Source organism: Olea europaea, chromosome 7 (assembly GCF_002742605.1).
Source record: "Olea europaea var. sylvestris chromosome 7, O_europaea_v1, whole genome shotgun sequence".
Lineage (NCBI taxonomy): Eukaryota > Viridiplantae > Streptophyta > Magnoliopsida > Lamiales > Oleaceae > Olea > Olea europaea.
In genome coordinates this window covers 25,822,613-25,841,022 of record NC_036243.1, presented here as the reverse complement: position 1 = coordinate 25,841,022, position 18,410 = coordinate 25,822,613, and the positions used below count along the sequence as shown (strand labels likewise).

The 18,410-nt window shown below is 34.1% G+C and overlaps 2 protein-coding genes across 3 annotated transcripts; one reads left to right on the top strand and one right to left on the bottom strand.

The window, feature by feature from the left end:
- Nucleotides 1-202: 202 nt before the first annotated feature.
- LOC111397578 (cytokinin dehydrogenase 7) lies at nucleotides 203-4,166 on the top strand. 2 transcript variants are annotated; one of them, XM_023024571.1, is made up of 4 exons: nucleotides 203-1,110; nucleotides 1,309-1,578; nucleotides 2,199-2,461; nucleotides 3,765-4,166. In XM_023024571.1, exons 1-4 carry the CDS (start codon nucleotides 397-399, stop codon nucleotides 4,072-4,074), a joined length of 1,557 nt encoding a protein of 518 aa, XP_022880339.1. In that variant the 5' UTR covers nucleotides 203-396; the 3' UTR covers nucleotides 4,075-4,166. The 2 variants fall into 2 exon arrangements, with proteins under 2 accessions (XP_022880339.1, XP_022880340.1); XM_023024572.1 differs by having other exon boundaries at nucleotides 204-1,110; nucleotides 3,768-4,166.
- A 2,260-nt stretch (nucleotides 4,167-6,426) lies between these two features.
- Nucleotides 6,427-7,708, bottom strand: LOC111397577. The gene is made up of 2 exons (XM_023024570.1): nucleotides 7,357-7,708; nucleotides 6,427-7,049 (listed from the first exon to the last, which is right to left on the bottom strand). The coding sequence occupies exon 2, from the start codon at nucleotides 7,040-7,042 to the stop codon at nucleotides 6,620-6,622; it is 423 nt and encodes a 140-aa protein (XP_022880338.1). The 5' UTR covers nucleotides 7,043-7,049; nucleotides 7,357-7,708; the 3' UTR covers nucleotides 6,427-6,619.
- Nucleotides 7,709-18,410: the final 10,702 nt, after the last annotated feature.

Genomic DNA, 18,410 nt, shown 5'->3' with positions numbered 1-18,410 from the left:
TGAATTTGAAATTCACTAAAATATATTGAAATCCTTCAAACTAATGAAATCTTTAGAATTTCATGATTTAATTAAATATATTCTTCACTTATTTTCCAACATTTAAGAGTCCAAATATATTATCCCAATTAAATTATTCTTTATTTATTCCAAGATTGAAATGTTGATATCTCGCTATATTATTTGTGTCAAAATTTTCATAGTGCTGTCTATAAAAACAGTAGATGTCAACTCTATGAGACATACCCAATTTAAAATTCTAAAACTGGACGAAGAAAGCTTTACTCTGTTGATTGTGTGTGTCTGTGTTGCAGTGGTTATATTTAGTGAGTTGGACTTTATATATACTTCAATACTAATAACAAATTAATAGTTTGATCTCCAAAACCAGATCCCATGTCGCCGACGACGACGATAGGCTACACAGAGAGGTTTCTGCACGAAAACGACGCCGAATCAATACCGGCTATGGATAGCACAGACACTGCCGGCGACATCTTGGCCCTCTTCAAAAGCTTAGATCTCCAGGGCAGCATAGAGCACGGCTCCGCCAGTAGAGACTTTGGCGGTATGCATTCATCGGAGCCACTGGCCATAATCAAACCGGCCAGCAGCGAAGATATTTCCAAGGTCATAAAGTTAGCTAAACGGATACCCCACTTAACCGTAGCCGCCAGCGGCAACGACCATTCCATTAACGGCCAAGCTATGGTGGACAACGGTATAATAATCGACATGAAATCAATGGACGCGGATAGGATCGAGGTGGCGCCGTCCGGTTCATACGTTGATGTCAGCGGCGGCGTTTTGTGGGAGGACGTTTTGAAAAGCTGCGTTTTGAACCACGGCCTCTCCCCTCGGTCGTGGACGGATTACCTTGGGTTGACGGTGGGAGGCACGCTGTCTAACGCGGGCGTCAGTGGCCAGACGTTCATATACGGTCCACAAACGGAAAATGTAACGGAGTTGGAGGTGATCACCGGCAATGGCGAAACCATTTTTTGTTCACATAATGAAAAATCAGAGGTTTTCTTCAGTGTTCTTGGTGGCCTTGGCCAGTTTGGCATCATCACTCGAGCTAGGGTTTTACTCCAACCAGCTCCTGACATGGTTAGCTTTTTCTTTAACAAAAACACACACACTGACACACAGTAAGACGGTTGTTCTGTCGACCGTCGGTTATCCGTTGGTGATACAGAATATTCATTTCTAGTGCTGTAGCTCTTTTTTCAATCTCTTCTTTGTTACAATAAAAATAAATATTTGGATAGTTTTATTAATGATGATTAATTACTTTGTGGTGATTAGGTGAGGTGGATAAGGGTGGTGTACCATGAGTTCACCGAGTTTACTCGAGATATCGAGTTGCTAGTGGGTCTTGGTGACACATTCGACTATGTAGAAGGATTTGTATTTGTCAACAGTGATGATCCGATCAATGGGTGGCCATCGGTACCATTAGATCTGAATCGACTCGACTCGACTCAAATCCCTTCAATTGCCGGCCCGCTTCTTTACTGTCTTGAGGTGGCTTTGAATTATAACAAAAATGAAACGTTGCCTTCCTCGGTTGACATGGTAAGTAAATCGGTTTTAAATTATCAATCCCGCCATTTTCTTTTTATAATTAATGCATTCTGATAAGGGTATTAAATTAATTAATTAAAATTTGGTAACTCAACTAATTAAGTTTTCATTACAAGCAAAGTCAATTGCGTTTGTAGAAAGTGTTTTAGGCATTAATTGGAAAAATTATTAATCGCTCCATGGTAGTTGGCATCGAGAAGCATAATTCTCATTTTTTAAATATATACTTTTGCTTTCTTTTTTTTGTGTTTTTTTTAATTATGCTCAGTCTGCTAAATTTAGGCCCCATTTGATACTCATTTTTGTAAGAATGAGAATAAAAAATATAACCGTTACGAGATCCACACAAGAAATAGAAAGTCAAATATAATAACTTAATGTGATGAATAACGGTTATATTTTTCATTTTTGTGACCAAAGAATTGAAATCAAACAGGGGCTTAAATAATAATCCTGTTTGGTGATGTCGTCCGAATTCAAATAATAAATTTGAGTAGCCAAAATTTTCTCATTATTTTTTTTTTAATTATTTCGAAGTCATGTATCCATAATTTCCTTAATTCTTTCACATTGATATTGAATTTTTAAATAAAGTTATTTAACTTTTGTAGAGAGCGGAGAAATTGCTTGGACAGTTGAGATTTTGCAAGAATTCGAATTTTCAGAAGGACCTCAGTTACATGGATTTTCTATTACGCATCAAGCATGTCGAGGAACAAGCTAAGGCTAATGGTATATGGGACACCCCACATCCATGGCTCAACCTATTTGTGTCCAAAAAGGACATTGCAAATTTCGATCGTCATATATTCAAAAATATCTTGAAAAATGGAGTTGGTGGACCCATGCTTATCTATCCTATATTGCGCTCCAAGTAAGTACCAATATAGTTTTAATATCATGTACGACGTAATTGACAATTTAAATTTATATCTTTACGGTACATAATAATCGAATCGTTAAACCTATCAAACTGTTCAATCATGCGTAGTTTGATATACGAATGCATTTCTACGAGCTACATGAACTATATGTAACAATTCAAAATATACACACAAAAAATCTTAACGTAGCATTTGGGGGGAGGGAACATTTGTTTTGGGTTCATAGGATTATATGGCATAGAATTGAGATGGACTATTTTCATACACGTTGAATTTTTGTGGGCATTTGAAATAGAGTGATTGAGATTTTTAAGTTAGGTAGTGTTTGGGGACCCCAGTTGGATTAATTATCATTTGTTCCTTATTCTACTTTAAAGACACTTGAACATGTAGTTGGTTTTCCCCACTAAAATTATGACAAATAGGCAATCTCATTTATTTTGTGCGTGTTTGTCAATGCTAATAATTAGTAGGGTTAAGAATTGTGTTGTTGGAAAGGAAATAAAAATTGTGAATTCTACCAAGTCCCTGTTAGAGATTCATTACTGAAAAATATATAGTGAGAGAGAGAGAGAGAGAGAGAGAGAGAGAAATTGTGAATTCTACCAAGTCCCTGTTAGAGATTCATTACTGAAAAATATATAGTGAGAGAGAGAGAAAAGTATTTTGAAATTAATGGAGTCCAAGGACTGAATATGTTTATAAAAATAGAGTGTTTAAATCACAAACATATATAAACTTTGACTAACATAGACGAAGTATGAAATCGTGAATGTATTTGGGTTGTAATTTATAAGTTTGTTATGGCACCATCGTCTACAAGACTAAGGAGTAAGGTTATCTCATATTTTGTTGGCAGTCGTAGTATGAGGGTTCGATTCCTGAAACATGGAATTAGATTCCTTGTAGGCGCAGTATACATGCAACTCTTGTTTCCTGGCCTGTTGGGGCACATTCCGCGATTTACCTCCCTCACAAAACTCTAGGGGCGAGGTGGTGAGGGCCCTCAAAGTTAGGGTTCAACCTTTTTTTTTTTTAAAAAAAATCGGCAATAATAGCTAACAAAGTTGGTCCACCACCAACCTGAATCATTAAAAAGAAAACCTTCAAATGTGTCATTACATGCCATTTAGGTGATCGTGTGACTAAAGGAAATAGACAATTTTCAACCAGTAGGGACCAATGTGCACCATAAATGAAAGTTCAATGACCACTACAAATTTCTTTCACGCCTATTCGTATACGTTCGTATTTGTTTGTAGTCTAGACTCGTACTTAGCATTCGTTTTAAAGCAGGTGGGACGACAGAACATCCGTAGTTTTACCTGAAGGAGAAATCATTTATTTAGTAGCATTGCTGCGTTTTTGCTTGCCATATCCAAAGGGCTTATCAGTGGAAGAAATGGTTGCACAGAATCATGAAATTGTTCAATGTTGCATTGAAAATGGCTTCGATTTCAAGAAGTATCTTCCTCACTACAACTCCAGGGAAGAGTGGAAGCAGCATTTTGGAAATCAGTGGACAAGATTCCAAGAGAGAAAGGCCCGTTTTGATCCAATGGCCATTCTCGCACCGGGCCAGAAAATTTTCACAAGAAATTAGGAGCTCTCTTGAAATCGTTTTTCATGTATTTTCCAATTATTTTTGTGGAATTTTATCCCAGTTGTTAAATAATATTTCATCCCATTATCTAATTGTTCCGAGGTGAAAGATCATCAACCACACTACACGTACATGATTTATTGTGATGATTTATCTTTTTCCTGTTCTCAAATCAGGCAAGTGGAATATTTTGACATAAGTTATGCATCAACTATGAAATATGCTAATTAATCAAAGTTTGGAGATTAAATTTGATGATAAAACAGTTAGGAATAAAAGTATTGATGATCTTGAATACAGTTAAATTGTGGTTATTTAATAGTCGGAAATGGAAAATGTATTCTTGGACTATAAAGCCCTTATTAATATTGTGAACTCTCTATTTTGCCTTCGAGTTATGTATTAATTACAATAAGAAATTACTAATATTGTCTTACTTCATCATCTCAATCATCACTCAATTACAACTCTCTCCTCTTCCTCATAACCGTCTTTTAATTAAATTGTCACTTCATTCTACCAAATAAAACCCCACCAAATTCAATGTCACATGTCTGATCTTCTGCCCATAGTAAACATGATAAAAATTTATTTCATTATGATTTTCTTTCATGTCAGCAGTGAAAAGTTTTTATATTACCCTTATCTTCCAAAGAAGAAGTTATCTTACTCAAACGATAAAGGTCATGTTATTTGGGGTCTGTGTGGACAAAACTTGCCCATATTGCATTCATAGTATTATAATTTCTGCTTTCTAGTGCCCGGTTTGTTTTATTGTGGATTAGTGAGCAACAAGGAAAATCGAACTCTCTTAATTCTTATTTTTGCATTTTAGACCCGGCCCTGCCTTCACGTCATTTGGACCGCTTGTCCGCCCGCCACCAATTGAATATATGATCTGTCTATCACACAAGATACTGAATAATAAACAATTCAGCAGAGACCCCAGAGGCCAGAAACCTAGGGAGGAGAAGATTTCTTTATATTTTAAATGCTTCTTAGTTCTTTGGAATATCCATCACAAGTGCCCAAGAAAGTGAATTAATTAAGAATTTTATTTCAGGCGGCCTGTTGATAGTTCTATGTTTAATTTTTCTTCAGGTATATTCTTCCAATAACAGCTAAGCAGTGCTACTTGTGAAGGAAAGTACTATGGATTGTGAAAGGAAGCTCCCACCGATTTTCTCCTCAAGATATTATACAACTTAGATGCATGGAACCTAACATGGATGAACATATTCGAGAAAGATAAAGAAATTGGAATATCGTCCTTGGGTCCAGTAATATTGTGTATCAAGTTAAAGAACATTCTTTACATGTATCGAAAGAAGGATGAACGCTCGTGACTTGTTTGGTAAGTTGGACCGCGCTGAAAATATTAAATAAAAAATATTTATTATGTAGATAATTTTCTTCTGATGAATAGGTCATATTCTCTTAAGTTGGGTGAATCGAAGTATTGGAATCCCTGCCTTTCCATTTCTATTTCTTCCAATTCACCTCCTACAGAACACATCGTTCCTGTAATTCTGCTGCAAATAATGTTTGCACAAATGAGAAACAAAAACTCCTAAAGCTCCACAAGATATAACAATAGACAAGAATTCAACTTTTTTCTTAATACTGTGCAATATTCGTCGAATCTACTTAATAATCATGCCACCTATACTAACCATATCGTGCAGTCATACCTCAAAATTTTTGTTTATCGAATCTTATGGCACAAAAAATTCCACACATATCTAAAGGCACAAGAATGAAGTGCATGAGTTCAATGCACTTTCGAATCAAAATCACCACACAACAATTCCAAAAATATGATTCGATATTTTCTTCTCTTCCTAAATGCAATAACAGAAATGGGAAGTGTCCAGAATAAGTCGAAAGTAACCCATATGCAACAACGACCAATTGAAAGACTAATCCTACTTCCGGCCCTCATGAAGTTGTCGAGTTGGTGGAATAGGTAAGTGCGGAGGCCTTAGGTCACGAGTACAATTCCCCTACCAACACTTTCTCGGTCGAACATGTCGCATCGGACTTGTCTAGTGCAGTTTACCTGGTTGGCATGATTTGCAAGCTATTACGTCAGGCCGAGAGTTTATCCAGTTCACATTCGGAGGGTAACGGTTGCGAGTTCCTCGTAAAAAAATATATATATAAAAATAAAAAATGACTAATCCTACTTCCAACCTCTACAATCGCCATTTATTGAACAAAATTGGAGCCAAGAAAAGCCAAAAAGAAAGAAAATTCACCCCAAGACAGACTGGTTGAGGTTCTATTACATCTTACTGAAAATTAGATGCGCAGAACATTCCTTAAACGAAATAGGAAGGGAAGAAGACAACATAGTCATCAACTGCCAAGCACTTATTATTAAATAAAATCTTGTCAATACCGAACAACTGATTACATTAACCAGATTCTAACATTAATAGGACAGGAACAGTATTCTAAGAATCTCAACACTTTCTGCCACTTTTAAGCAGCATTTATTCAATGTAACATTCATTAACAATCTAGAACTAATACATACGCTTATTCAATCATCCATATCAGAACAACAGCTTTCGGATCGAAGCAAACCTGCCTTCTTCACTGGGCTTGACCGAGGCGAGTCCAAGCTCCTCAGAAGCAGCTGCTTAACAGCACAAATGAGTTCCTCAGTGGGATTCTTTGGTGGCCTTAAAGTCCTAAATTTCTTGCAAAAACTCATGTGCTGATTTAAAGCCTCCTCATGTCCAATCCTTTTCTCTGATCTCACAATCTCGTCCTTCACCGCCTCGGCGCACAGTCCGCATATCCACCGCCCCTGGTAGCGCTCCCGAACACGAGCCACATAAGCCTCTGTGCACTCCTCTGTCAGCCCACAACACTCGCATATTGCAAACTCAAGGTCACTTCTCTTCAATACAGTTGCTGGTTTCTGAGCAATCTCAATACCAGACATTGCAGCAGTGGTCATTTGTTGCCTGAAAACTTTCTTTAATCAATATATATGTACATAAAGATAATGTTGAGAAGACAAAATAAATAAATAAATTTGTTATCTCTCTAATTCTTAAACTTTTTAGCATAGTATTAGAACATATATAGGCTATTAGTTCAAGATTCAATGTCACTCTATTATCAAAATTTTGCGCGAGTCAGGCTTTTCATCAAAGACGTAAAGGGCGTGTTAAAAACTAAATAAAAATTAAGACAACCGTAGTTAAAGATTAAAATTCCAAACCAAATATAGATCTTGGAACAAAAATGAAAAATATGAGAGAACTTTACCTAATGGATTGAATCGAACAGATATATAATAAACAGATCTTTTTCTTATCTTTCCTTTTCCCACTCGCCTTCTTCTTCAACAATCTCTCCGCCTATGATCAATAGCTTGAATATCATATACATTTCAGAGAGCCCTGTATGGCTCTTCTTTTTTCTTGATTCTGCTTTCTCTTAAATGATACCACTAATTCAGAAAAGGAAGTTACTGAAGATTCAAGAACTCCAGGTCATTTTTCTTGATACTGTATGAACTGGAAATGATAAGAACACGGAGGATGATGATATATAAAGCAGGAAGAAAGAAAGATTTTGTTATCTGTTTTTCCGCTGCGTCAAGTATTTTAGACTGGAAATTCCATCAATAATGATTGGCGGTTTTTTAACAGCAGTAAATACTGTCCATGTCAAATGTTCACATGTTGTCCTAATAGCTTTGGATCTGCAGCTTTGTGGAACAGTGTAATACAGTGCTCTCGATCAATCTCGACCTCACCACATCACATGAAGGGTTCCTTTCGATCTTAAACAATCATGGGTAAAATTGTGGCCACAGCCCCTGAAGTTTAGAGTAATTGGCACTTGGGTCTTTAAATTTTATGTATTTATTTAGGTTCACCTCCAAATATGTTTACTTAGCGACTAGCGTATGAAAATATATTTCATAAAATGATTATCATAATAAAGATTTACTAGCATATATGATAAAGAAAATTTCTTAGTCACAAAAATAAATAATAAATACGTTTCGAAAAAAGAATATTATTGAAGTGCATTTTCTATATCTTTGAGAGAAAACACATTATTTTTACATCAAAATTCATTTATGAACTTTTATTATTTCAATAGAGTGAATTTATCGAGTCAAGCCCGGCTTGCGAGTAGACGTCGTTTTTTTTTTTTTTTTTTTTTTTTTTTTAGAACAAATAGGTAATTTGAAAAATAAAAAAAGTAATTTTTTAAACTAAAAGAGAGAAAAAATAAATATGAAAGTTTTATTTTTTTCTTTTTAAAATAGATAAAATATAAACCCTCCTTTATCCGGGTTTGGGACCAACTACTTAAATTTTCAGTAGGTGGAGTTAAAAATTGTACACGAACAATTTTTTGTAGCGTGTACAATTTTTTAAAGAAAATTAAAAGTAACGATAAGAAAAGAAAAGTTTCATCAATATAATTAAATCAAATATCATTTACTTGACGACATGCAATTTCGACATATTTATCTTGTAGTCGAAAATGAGCGTCCTGTCAATCCTTAACACACATCAACGCTTCTAAAATATCTTTTTTCAGTCGACTCCTAACCTCACTCAAAACTCTTTTACATGTACTAAAAGTAGACTCCGAAGCAATAGTGCTAATCGGAGATGTCAGCAGATCTTTTGCAATCGCAGATATAACTGGCCAACGTCGTTCATACTTTCGCTAGAATTCAATTACTTCATCTGAACTTTTTTTAATTGTTTTATCTGTTGGCATATTCTGGTTGAAATAATCAATTAATTCAGCAGGCAATGCATTATGGCTTAAGCCGTAAATGTATGATGAGAATGAGATACATATGGTGATGACATTGCAATGGCAGTGGTAGTAGATGAACACATTGCAGATGAATCAAATCTATACGAGTTAATGCCTTGAAATAAATTAAATATTTTCACATCTTCTTCTTCAATTTCAGTAGAAGGAGTAGGTGCAGATGGTACCCAACTAATATTGGTACCCATTCGGTTCGCATATAATTCATACATTTCACATAATGTTTGCTCTAAATTTCTATATGTGATAGGTGTATCAAATGTTAAGGCGTTTGAAATTTGATTAATTATATATTTAGCTCCCGATAAATTATATCGGGGGTCCATCACGCATGCTAAAGGAAATAACATAGACAAATCTTCCCAATATTTTCTAAATTTTAACTTCATAACAATTATAATTTCACTAAAATCAGGGTCATTTCTGTATTTATGAAATGTTCTTGCAATTATATAAAAACGTTCAAGCACCATACAGCTGGTAGGATAGTAAACGCCCGATAAAATTTTAGTGGTTTCATAAAAAGATGTCAAGAAATTTTAACTTTCAAAGCTAAATACCAATCACGTTCAGTCAACATACTCTCGTCATCACTTCTAACATGTCTATTATTATAAAAGTCAGCTATTAAATGTTCAAAACCTTCATATGACTTTAATAACAAGACCTACGTCGCTAACAAATGTTTTAGCATTTTGCACTTCTATTTCAGCACAGTAATCCTCAACTACTTGTTTTCTACTTGGAAAGATTGTGATATATATTAGTGCGTTCCTAATATTTTGAAGTTCATCATTTACATATTTTAAACTATATTGGACAATTAAATTCAAAATATGATATACACAACGAATATGAAACAAATACTCACCAAAATCAGGTTGTAGTACCATATGCAATTTTTCAGCAACTACTTTATTAACATTAGCATTATTGAAAGTAAATGAACGAATTTTACCTTCGCAATGATATTCTCTAATAATACCAATAATAACATTAAATATATTATTAGAGTTGTGAGGAAATTCAATAATTTTAAAAGCAATAATTTTTTTATGCATGCACTAAAGTAGGTCTATATAATGTGCAGTTGCAGCTATATATGCACTTTTATTAATCTCTTCCCATATAAATGAAATTAAAGATATGACATCTCAATATTTTTGCTAATTCATAATTAATTATTGTTTTGTTGAAGTAAAATACTGTATTGTATCAAAACGAAGAGTGTTTCGACTTACCCCAACGTACATTAGCTGCAAATACTCTTTCACATACGAGACGTAGTGTTGGTTGTCAATTAATGTCAAAGGCAACTTAACACCAGTAACAAGCTTCACCATTCCGATTTGAGCTTTCTCCTCCGAATTCACCCATGTGGATAGGGGTGCAATAGAACCACCGATGCTTGGACTGTCAAATTGCAATTGTGTTTGACATTCTGGAATAAGTCTGTGTTTGGCCGCACATACTTTGTAATGACGGTTGAGATGAGTGGTGCCAATTCCTTTTTGTCATGCCAATCTTTGTTGGCAGTATTTACATACTGCTTTGGATTCTTGGACTCCATTGACGATTTTTCACGTTGAAATCAATTTAAAGTGATCCCAACATTTTGTTTGTTTTTTCCCCTTTCGCTTTCCCCTCGCATTAGGAATGTTTAATTCAACCTCTTCTTTCTGATCGTGTTCCTCTTCGAGAACGTGAACATCATCCAAATTAATTGGATAATCTGGATTGTCGCTTACATGATGATGAAGATCCAAATTTGGAATATTTTCAGGTAGGGGTACGTTATTTAGACCTTCAAATTGATTCTAAAATTGACTTTGCGATGTCATAGGTGATTCGTTTCCTCCCACACCGAGCAAGTTTTCGACAAATGAGCGTGGATCCATTTGTTTAGTTGTAATAAGTAATAACTAGTAGAAGAATAATTGTATAAATGTAGTGAGAAATGAAAATTAGATGAAATTTCAATAAATATAGTGAGAACTGAGAAATAAGAATTGGATATTGTATATAAAAATTGTAAGTTATCAACACAATACAAGAAAGTTGAGAGAAAAATAATTGAGAGTTAAGAGAATTATAAAAAAAATTTGTGGCTAAATGCCACTACTTATAGAAAAAAATATAAGGACCAAAACGGTCATTGAAAAAATTCAGTGACCGAAACGGTCATTGACAAAAAGTCAGTGTTCATAAAGTGATCGTTTCGGTCACATTTTCATACGAGCCCACGAGCTTGGGCTCGTTTGGAACGAGCCACTCGCGGGCTTGGCTCGCCCACGAAATCGGCCCGTTCGGCTCACGCTCGGGCTCGTGTTTTTACGAGCCCGAGCTGTCCACGAGCTCCGTTTTTGCGAGCCGAGCGGGTAAGCCGACGAGCCGCTCGGCCCATTTACCGCCCTTAATTATTCGTATGGCAAGTTTATCTCCTTCAATTTTAAAAACAAACAAGTTGATCTCCGACATTTTATTTTAAGTGCACAATCATTCCAAATGACACATTAACCAATTAGAGCCAATAGTTATTTTTGAATTTTTGGATTTTTTTCGAAGTGTTTTGTCTTGTTAAATGAGTTTTTGTTAATCCTTGACGTAACCCTTGAAAACACTCTTATTTCAAATATTTTGGCACTAGATCAAGTTAAGAAGTAAAACTTAGGTGTTGCTGGGTTTGGCTAAATTATATTTTAATAAAAATTCCAATATAAGTTGATTAAATATGTGGTCAAAATTTTGTGAATTTTATAAAATGTGTTGTTGAAAATAAGTTTGAGTAATTTATTTCTTAAATTTGAACATATGAAGATCACTTGATATTGTGACAAAGATTAAACTGCTTTAATTATTAAGGATTGACAGTGTAATAATAATAATAATAAAATGCTAGGAACTAATTTTCTCATTTTTAAAAGTTGGGTACAAACTAGTGCAATATATTATTGTTGGACGGAGCGTAGTCATAATGTGGTTTGTGCAACAGGTGAACAAACCCAATAGTTGGGTGTGCCAGCTGGGTGGACGGCGACGTTTTGGCATTAACAGGGGACTCCCACATGCAATTTGCCAGAGGTGGGTCACTAGTGTTTCACTACGGCCATAAATGTCATTTTCAATCAAGTTTTTTTTTTTCCCCCTTCTCAAATTCAATATTTTTCTTGCATTTTTCTCAAGCTTGCTTTTCTATAAGATAATGAATTGATCGAGGGATAGATAGATTTACAAGGAAAAGTGCAAAGTTTAATGTTTGTTTAATGCTAAAAAGTTCTTGATTGTCAAAAGTGAAAGGAATTATTTCAACCCTATGTATCGATTAGAGGTATGGTTTTAATATATTAATGATCATTGATCCCTTATTTGACTTTATTTTTTTTGTAATAGACTTTGTAAAAAGCGATTTTAATACTTGTAAAATCATTTTATTGAGAAAATATATCGTTGAAAATTGAGTTTTAAAGAATGAATTTCAAATCAAACTGAATTTGTTAAGATCGAAATCACTAATTTAACTCGATCAAGCTGAATTTGTTAAGACAGAAATCACTAATTTAACTCATAAAAGTTTTTGTTGTCATCTTAATTTTTTATTTTGTGGTACTTTAAAAAGAATAGCATTACATGTACATAAACTTTTTTTATAGGGCTTGCACAGATAAGACACGATAGCAGGAGGAGTGGGTGATTTTTCTGCATTTTTTTATCATCACATGGAGCCCGCACAATGTGAGATTTCCGATCAATTTTATGTAAAAAAGTGTTCTATACATGCATAATTTTTGCTTAAAAATGCACATATAAGGCAGGTGGTGGAGATTGTTTCAGTTCAATATAATTTTTTATTTGTGTACCCTAATTCTACCCTTCCAACACGTAAGAAGCCCGTTTTATGATTCTGATATCTTACAAGAATAATCTTGCGTAATCTTTTAAATAAAATTGTTTAAGTGTGTTTTGTCACTTTTGCCCTTTCTTTAAAGGTTGAACCCCAACCTTAAGGGTCTCCCACCACCCCTGTCCTGGAGCATCGTGAGGGAGGTAAATCGCAGGTTATGACTCCAAGGGTACAGGATGGAAGGCTGCTTGTACACTTGCACTTATCCAAAAGCCAAATCCATATTTCAGGATTCGAACCCTTGACGCGGCAGCCTCAAGCAAAGCTGGATTTCTTCACCCTCCCCTTTTACCACTTTTGCCCTTTCTTTCTTAAGAGGGAAGATTAATCTAGAGACGAATCTCACTCACAAGTATATCCTTATCTTCTTAGTAAATTTGGGTACATAATCATTTGTAGTATGACCTCCTAATCTTGTTTGAATATTAACAAAGTGACATCGTTTTTCATTAACACTAGGTAATGAGTCACCTCCATATATGTGCGATCAATAATTTAATTTACATTACTTCAATTTATTTCTTATACTTATTTTCAGCAACGCATTCACACAATAAAATATTCTATAGATAAATTCAAATTTTTTCTTAATTTTTAACAACACATTCTTCAAAAAATACGATTCAAAACATAGTTTTTTCAAATTAAAGGCCACCAAACAGCGACTCACATAGAAAGGGTTGTCTTGAAAATTATAAAAAAAATAAAAATAAAAATGATGTAAATTGTTAAGAATGTATTTTGATAATTATATGATGCGATTGATTGATTATTTTAAATGTTGATTCTCATACGTCTCTCTTCTTATTTGAGTTCCTAGGATTTTCAACTCTTATCGCCTTAAAAGTCCTAATTAACTCTTAATTAGCTTCTACCAGGTCCAGATTCTTCTACATACTGGAGATTGAAGTTATTTAGATGGGCCATCTTCACTTCTTTTTAACAGAGTCATCGACATTCTTTTGATCAATGGTCCCGATTTCTTCCCAATGCACCCTTTTTGTTAGACGCTTACACCAATTCTTCAAATACCAAACCAAGATAGATTTTATTTCTCACATAATCTAAATCATTAATTTTATAAACGAGGAAAATTAATCTTGTGTAAGTCCCGTATTATAAGACAAAGACATTAAAAATCCGTGACGGCTAGAAAACAACGTTAAACGAACGGTGGGCCAATGGGAGAGGAATGAGTGGCATCAAGAAAGGATAAGAAAGCAGGATTGGAATGCTCATCACTACGTGAAAGACCATACAAGAGACTCAAATTAGTACGCCCGATAATGTGTCCTTCTTATCATTCAACCACCGTATGTATTTTGTTTCTATTCTAAAAACTTCATAATCACCACGAAAGACTTACTTATCTTGCGTGAACGATAAAATCTCTACGTGGGTACCTAATTATTTAATTTTATTCGAAGGTTGTCATGATTTTGACACTTGAGTTATCATTTTTCTTGGTACATTTGATAAATATTTCTCAAATCCACTAAAATTCATCAAGAATAGTTACAAATGTATGGATTCTTCACTAGTGTTTCTTCTTGCCTCTCTAAAAATTACATAGAATATACTCCACATAATCTCTTAGATTGCACACCAAATACAACCAACAACCGGTCACTAAAAGATTACTGGGATTGAACACGAAGAAGAAGAATACAGAACAACTTAGAGAGCAATCTAGAAACGCTAATAGAATACCTAGATCCAGCCGAATGAGAGACGGGAGGATCAATATACATGTCTAACCAAAAGTTGCCAATCCAAAGGCCAAGAAAAGGCCACGTCTAAAGTCAGGATAAACCCCTTACCTAAAGAGATAGACGCGTGCTTTGAAAACACGATTTCATCAAGTGTTTTGAGGCTCAATCCGAAACACAGTTTGGACCACAAACCAATAGCCCAATTGTGTAGAGAGTGCTTGAAGGAGTGAAAATGACTTTGGAATCGAAACTTTGATTAGTAAATTTATTCTTTCTCTTTGATGCGTAAGCGAGTTTATCGAACTACGTTAATTTCAAGTTGACTTGAGATGAAAAGATTGGCACATTCCCTACGTAAATGTAGCTAGGTTAGGCAAAGATACAGCATGAATATATTTGGTTGTGGAAAAATCAAACTCAGCGATTTGGCATAACTTCCCCAAAAAGGAACAAAAGACTAATCTCTACCCTTATATATATAATTTCTTCTAACCTTTTATATAACTCACAGTTGACGTGAATGTTTAACAAATTTTGAAACTCGGGATATATGAAATTCCACGCCAACGTACTCCTAATCCGAAGAGATTAGTCTAAACATTTATACATAATTTCTTGCGATACAATTCTTTAGATAATAATATCATTCATGTATTGTATAATCTACACTTGATGTGAATGATTAAATGATATTTAATGTCGAAATTTACATGAAATTTCATGTCAACTTGTACTAGTTTAGTTTAGAAACAGAAACATTTTATTTCGACTGAAAAATCATTTATTGTCTAACTCGACGTGAATGTTCAAACGTCAAAATTTACTTGAATTATACGTCAAGTTGTACAAATCTTGTTATGGTACGTATATGAACAGAAGAAAATAGGACATTGTGTAGTTCATGATTACCTTAAACACCATCGCTGCATGAAGACGGAAAAGAACGAAAGACACTCCATGTGATTATCATTGTTTCATATCAATTAGTTTGAAATTAATACTACTATGATTGCTTATATCCGTTGCGTAAAAGAGACCTTTTTATTTATTAAATTGAAGTTAATGAAGAGACAGGAGGAAGGGGGCTTAGAGATTTCGATTCAATTAAATATCAAGAACTTGTTCATCAAGTATTCGTTGATTTACTACGAATATTGAATAACAGAGTTGAGAAACTCTTCATTTTTCTTGATCCGAGCAGCCAATTAAGTTACGACTAACCATAATTTTAACCTATGAAGGAAAATAAAATTAGTAACTTACTCTTAATCAAAGACAAACCTTTAAGAAACATAATGTGAACAAATCTCCTCCCAATTACAATAGGAAATAAAATATATAGACAATAAATAAATAAAAATTACTATCCACCTTAGAATAAAATTGTCATATTTGATTATCTATAAGTTAAAATTTAACTTAAGGGCTTTAGCTTATGAATTTTGCTCAGAGGCTCGATTCGTAATGAAAAAGTGTTATTATTCCTCAAATTTCGACACGATTGAGTCAAAATGCCCAATTACATCAAATTTCCAACAATTTGTTTTATCAGAATTTTGATCTCCATCATGTATAATCTGCAAACAAGTCATGTTTCATCGATTTATTCACGACTATAGGTTGAAGTTGGCCAGTTGATTATTGAATGAAATTTAGAAATTTTGCAGCCTCCCCAATTTTTCATTCAATTTCGGTAGTCCGTCGTCGTAAATTTAAAATTCTCACCGTCAAAATATTCAAAAAATACACGCACACATATATAAAATAAGAGAGATGGAAAATAAAATAGAGTAAGTCAATATATTTGCATGTATTTTGTGATAACTAAAATTCTGTATTTATATGTAAGAATTAGGATGATGAGGATACAATAATCATGATATTAGGGCTTTATGATTCAATAATTAATATTTAATTTACAGCACTCCCCTGGATTTAGCCTCGTTAAAAATCTTGCTTGATAAAAAAATTTAAAAGAATTTGAAGTATCAAGATTTGGATGGATGATTATGGCATAAATTAGAGGAAATGAGTGAAGAAGGACCAAAGTGAAAGAAATCAAAAGTTCAAGGACTAAATTGAAAATATCGAAAAGTTTAACCGGAAGGCGAAACGAAGGAGTGAAAGAGTTGAAGGTCAATTGATGGAAGACTTAAAGTATTGGAAAAAGAAAAACAAGAAAAAGATGCTAAGGAAAAGAGAAGATGAAAGCTCAGGGACCAAGTTACAAATAATTCCTAGATGAGACGAGCGATGGAATGAAGATTCAAGAGTTTTAGAGGTCAATTGGATGAAGAAATAAGTCAAAGAGGTGAAATATGGTCGAAGTATAATCACACATCAATTTCCGATCGAAAGGGTTATATGCTCTGGTTTTTAGCATTATATTGGGCCCAATTTCGACATGGTAGACGATCGAATTAGAAGATGAGTTCTGAAGTAAAGTTGTAGATCTTTGAGTTAGCTTTCTAAATAAACTTGAATCACCTCAATCGGATATCGAGAGAGAAAGTTATGACCAAAATACTAAAAACTATCCGGCGAAAAAAACCGTTTGAACCATGCGGTCGCACAAGCCATTCCAGCGATCTTAGGGCCCTGTTTTGACATAACCATGCAGTAGCACACTATATAACTATGCGGTCGTATGGTAGAAACTTTTGACGAGATTTTTAATTTACTTTTTCCGTCCAACCATGTATGGAAACAAATCTTTTCACCACATAAATACCCTAATTCACCCTAGAACGTGGGAGAACGCCCCCAAAATCACTTTTCTCTCTTTTGTGCTCTAAAATTGAAGATGTCTAGCTAATTCCTCATACTTGGTCGAGGATATTGAAGGCCCGAAATCTATACAACTGTGAGATTGAATTGTTTTATTAGTTTAATTCATGTTTTTAGGTATTGAACATTCTTTTGCACTTATTTTCAATGATTGTTGTGTTTAATTGCTAGGATGCATACTAGTTTGTTATTCATTACAATCTGTCGCTAAGTTAAACATCAAATCCGTAATTTTTTTATTGATTTAACTTGTGAAGCAACTAGGATTAGTGATTTGCTGGTTTGGAAATTGTTAAATCTTAGGAAGAATGTTTTGAATAGGTTAAATGCAAATGCGTGGCTTGTGTTATCTAGTTCATCGATTTCTCTAATACGTAAAGCTATTATTGAATTAAATCTTAGCGCTTGTCTATGGTTGTTTGATAATTAGAATTAGTTAGAAGGTCGTTGCCCTAACTAATTACACTTAAGGAGGAATAGGAAATTAATTTGAATGGTAATTATTTTTTCAACAGTGAGTATTCAAAATATGAATTGATTCATACTTGCATCTATGATCAGTTGTGAAATTTCGAAGGTGGATATTGACTCAGACCAAGGTTAGTTTTTTTATTGATTTAATCCAATTTATTAATTTGCATTGTTTTTAGTTTGAATTGATTTCAACACATTCAAAACCCCCCTTTTAATTAATTCAGTATAAAAGATAGACTAAATACTCTTCATAGAATCGACCCTTACTTCCACTACTACATTAATTTTAAAAAGTATAGATTCTAATTTGGAGTGCCTACAATAGCACGCACCAGTTATAAGAGAAAAAAATGTTCTATTTCTTAATTGAATAGAATTACAAAGAGAATTTACAAACTCTTTACAACATCTCAAACAAAAATGAAATCTCTTGGGATTCACTTAGGGCATTTTTCTCTCTTCTTTCAATTTTTTTCTCTCTCTTTTCTTGCCTCCTCTCTCTCTCTCTCTCTTTTATGTTGCAACCTCTATTTGTAGGAAATTTTGTTGTCAACCAACTCATTTTCAGCCAAAAACTGCTATTTAATTCATTGATGAAAAGCAAAATATGTGTCTACCTTCCCTTTAGGCGGTTAAGTTTT